The sequence below is a fragment of the Mus caroli genome, chromosome 10 (assembly GCF_900094665.2).
Source record: "Mus caroli chromosome 10, CAROLI_EIJ_v1.1, whole genome shotgun sequence".
Lineage (NCBI taxonomy): Eukaryota > Metazoa > Chordata > Mammalia > Rodentia > Muridae > Mus > Mus caroli.
The window spans coordinates 29,951,491-29,954,660 of NC_034579.1; the positions used below are offsets into that span (position 1 = coordinate 29,951,491).

Consider the following 3,170-nt stretch of genomic DNA (forward strand, 5'->3'; position numbering starts at 1 on the left):
ATTGCCAAACAATGACTGGCTCAACTTGAGAGTCATCCCTATGGCAAAGAACCAATCCCAACACTATTGATGATACTCTGTTTTGCTTGCAGACAGCAGCCTAGCATAACTGGTCTCTGAGAGGATCCATCCAGCAGCTGATGGAAACAAATGCAGAGACCCACAGCCAACCATTAGACAGATCTCCAGGAGTCTTGTGGAAGAGTTAGGGGAAAGATTGAGGAACACAAGGGGATAGGGACTCCACAAGAAGACCAACAGTGTCAACTAACCTGGACCCTTGGGGAAGGCCCAGAGCCTGAACCACTAACCAAAGAGTATATATGGGCTGAACCTAAGGCCTGCCCCCACCCCATATGTAGGAGAAGTGCAGCTTGGTCTTCATGAGGGCTCCCCAAAAACTGGAGAGGGGGCTGTCCCTGACTCTGTTCCCTGTCTGTGCATCCTGTTTCCCTAACTTGGCTGTCTTGTCTGCCTTCACTGGGAGAGAATGTGCCTAGTCCTGCAGTGACTTGATGTGCCAGTGGGGGTGGGGTGGGGTTCCCTTCTTAGAGGAGAAGGGGAGGGGACAGTGGAGGAGGGTCTATATGACAGGAGGATTGGGCAGAAAGAGGGGGCTGCAATTGGGATGAAAAGCAAATAAATAATAGAACAAAAACAATATAATACAAAGGTTAAACGTTTGTTACAGTTTCAGAATTAAGTCTCACAACTTGGGAGAAACAGCCTTAAAATATACCAATATTTATTTTTTATATAAAAGCAACAATTCAAAACTATTTTTTTTCTGTTCTTGTGCAAGATTATAGTTCCTGAGTGTTGGTCATGGACATGTCATCTACAAAGCCAAGGACAGGGATCACTGCATCTCCTTCCACAGAGTGGACACTGCCGCTCATTTCTTTTCTGCTAACATACTTGTGCAGCATGCTGTAGAACTGGTTCTTGGGATTGAATGTGTATAATGCTGAGATTTCCTGCCAGTCTTTACTGCTTGGAGTGTTGCATTCCTTCGGCTTCGAGCACTCAAAGAAACATCTAACATTCTCTTTGGCCAACTGTGTCGCATGCTCTGTAGCTTGATTTTGAAGAATCTGCTTCTCCTTTTCCCAATAGATTTCCCAGAATTTTAACTGCAGATAACTAACTGGAGAGAAGCATCGGGTCACAGACTTAACAAGAAGAAGTAAGATAATAACGGCAGCTATCAGAATCCAACCGAGCACCTACAGGAAACAAAACAGGAAGGCAACTTAGTGACTTTTGACATTAGAAAAATTTAAAAGCCCGAGATAAAGTATTTACTAAACTATTTACCAGCTTTGATAGTGAACAAGTCTTGTCTTAAGCCCTTTAGAAAAAGAACTGTTGGTAGTAATTATCCTCCACCAGCCGGGCGGTGGTGGCGCACGCCTTTAATTCCAGCACTTGGGAGGCAGAGGTAGGTGAATTTCTGAGTTCGAGGCCAGCCTGGTCTACAGCCTGAGTTCCAGGACAACCAGGGCTGCACAGAGAAATCCTGTCGCAAAAAAAAAAAAAAAAAAAGAAATAAAAAAACAAAACAAAACAAAAAAAATTATCCTCCACCACACACACACACACACACACACATACACGAAACACAGTACAACAACCCTACTGCTGTTTTAGAAAGTCAACAATAGTCCATTAGTCCAAGTCATGTAAAATATACAAAAAAACAAAAAAAAAAAAAAAAAAAAAGAGCTCACGTATCTCTCCCCTGTAACTGAAAATGTGGGGCTTCTACAGATCCAGAGGAAAGGGCACTCATTATAAAGAGCATCTCCTCCTCCAGAGCCCCGGAGCTTTCTAAATGTGTGGATAGTGTGTTTGGGGCTGGCAAGATAGGTTCTAATGTAATAATGCTTCTAGTTTTCCCAGAATGTACAAAATTCACCTGTCCTGAGGCTTTGCTACACAGTGGAAAGGAACACTAAGGAATAACATAAAAAGTACTTCGACTCCTACAGAGGGGACAAGTTTCCCTATTTAAATATTCAGTCCCTGGTCTAGAGAAAAGTCACTGACTTCCTCGCCCCTCTGAGCCTCCCCATCGCTCGCAGAGTCTGACCTGAGACTGAGCCTTGAGCTGGCTCAGGATCTCCTGCATTTCCACCTTCTGCTTGTTGCAGGGAACCTGCGGTAGCGTGGCATTGCAGTTGGGGTCGCGGCCCTTGCACAGGTATGGCGCCAAGCGCGGGCTCCCGCTGACAGCACATTGGTAGAAAGAGCCCTCGAGCAGCGCCACGGCCACCCAGGTGAGGGGCGCGAACGCCGCGGTCATGCTGAGCTGAGCGCACACGAACGTGCTGCGCAACCCCGAACTGAATCGCGCGCTCCTAGAGCAGCAGCCGGTGAGCAGGCGCCATGTGCGGGCGCTCAGCGCATATCCCAGGAGGAAAAGCGCGAGAGCAGGCACCAGCAGGAACACTAGGCCGTAGGGCAGGTTCCAGGTGGCAGTGCAGGGACACTGGAACACCACTGAGGAGAAGATCTTCTCCCCACCAGCTGTCAGTAGGGTCACCAGGCTATAGCCCAGGGCGTTTCGGTGCTTTCTCTGCAGGTCCAGCACTGCCTTGAACTTTTCCATGGGTTCTGCTCACACTGGACACCCCACAGGCTCTGCTTCTCAGGAAGGTTGAGTGAACAGTGTACTGTACTTTACATCGTACTTTGAAGCTACTTTCAAAAAGGAAGAAGGCTTCTTAGCCCCTTCTGGGTTTCACTTTCTTTTTTTTCGATCACACCAGTTCTGGTAAAGTCCCACAAATAAAGTCTCTATGATCTTTGATTTCCTAAGATCCACTCCACATCCCAAGACTGTAGGGAGCAGAAAAGTCCTGAGTAAAGAGAAGATCTGAATGACTGTGTATCTCAACATGGGCAGCCTGTGAGACCAATTGGTCCATGTAAATTCGCAGGAGCCATGACCCGTACAGGTCACAGTCAAAAGTAACAGCAAAGCTGTCCTTGGGAGTCTGAGTATGTTTATAAACAGTTGACTGGTGCATGTAAAACTAGCAATTGCAGCCTTCTCCTGGAAGTTTATAGGCTGTGACTTCTGGACTACAGAGATGGCTTCCCAATCTAACCCCTTTTCCATGCTGTACCTAATATACAAGCTAAGGGGAGACCCACCTGACCCCAGC

The 3,170-nt window shown here is 46.9% G+C and overlaps 1 protein-coding gene across 1 annotated transcript; it reads right to left on the minus strand.

Annotated features, from left to right (window-relative positions):
* Positions 1-728: 728 nt before the first annotated feature.
* Positions 729-2,708, minus strand: Calhm6 (calcium homeostasis modulator family member 6). The gene is made up of 2 exons (XM_021175210.2): positions 2,093-2,708; positions 729-1,226 (listed from the first exon to the last, which is right to left on the minus strand). The coding sequence occupies exons 1-2, from the start codon at positions 2,609-2,611 to the stop codon at positions 804-806; spliced, it is 942 nt and encodes a 313-aa protein (XP_021030869.1). The 5' UTR covers positions 2,612-2,708; the 3' UTR covers positions 729-803.
* Positions 2,709-3,170: the final 462 nt, after the last annotated feature.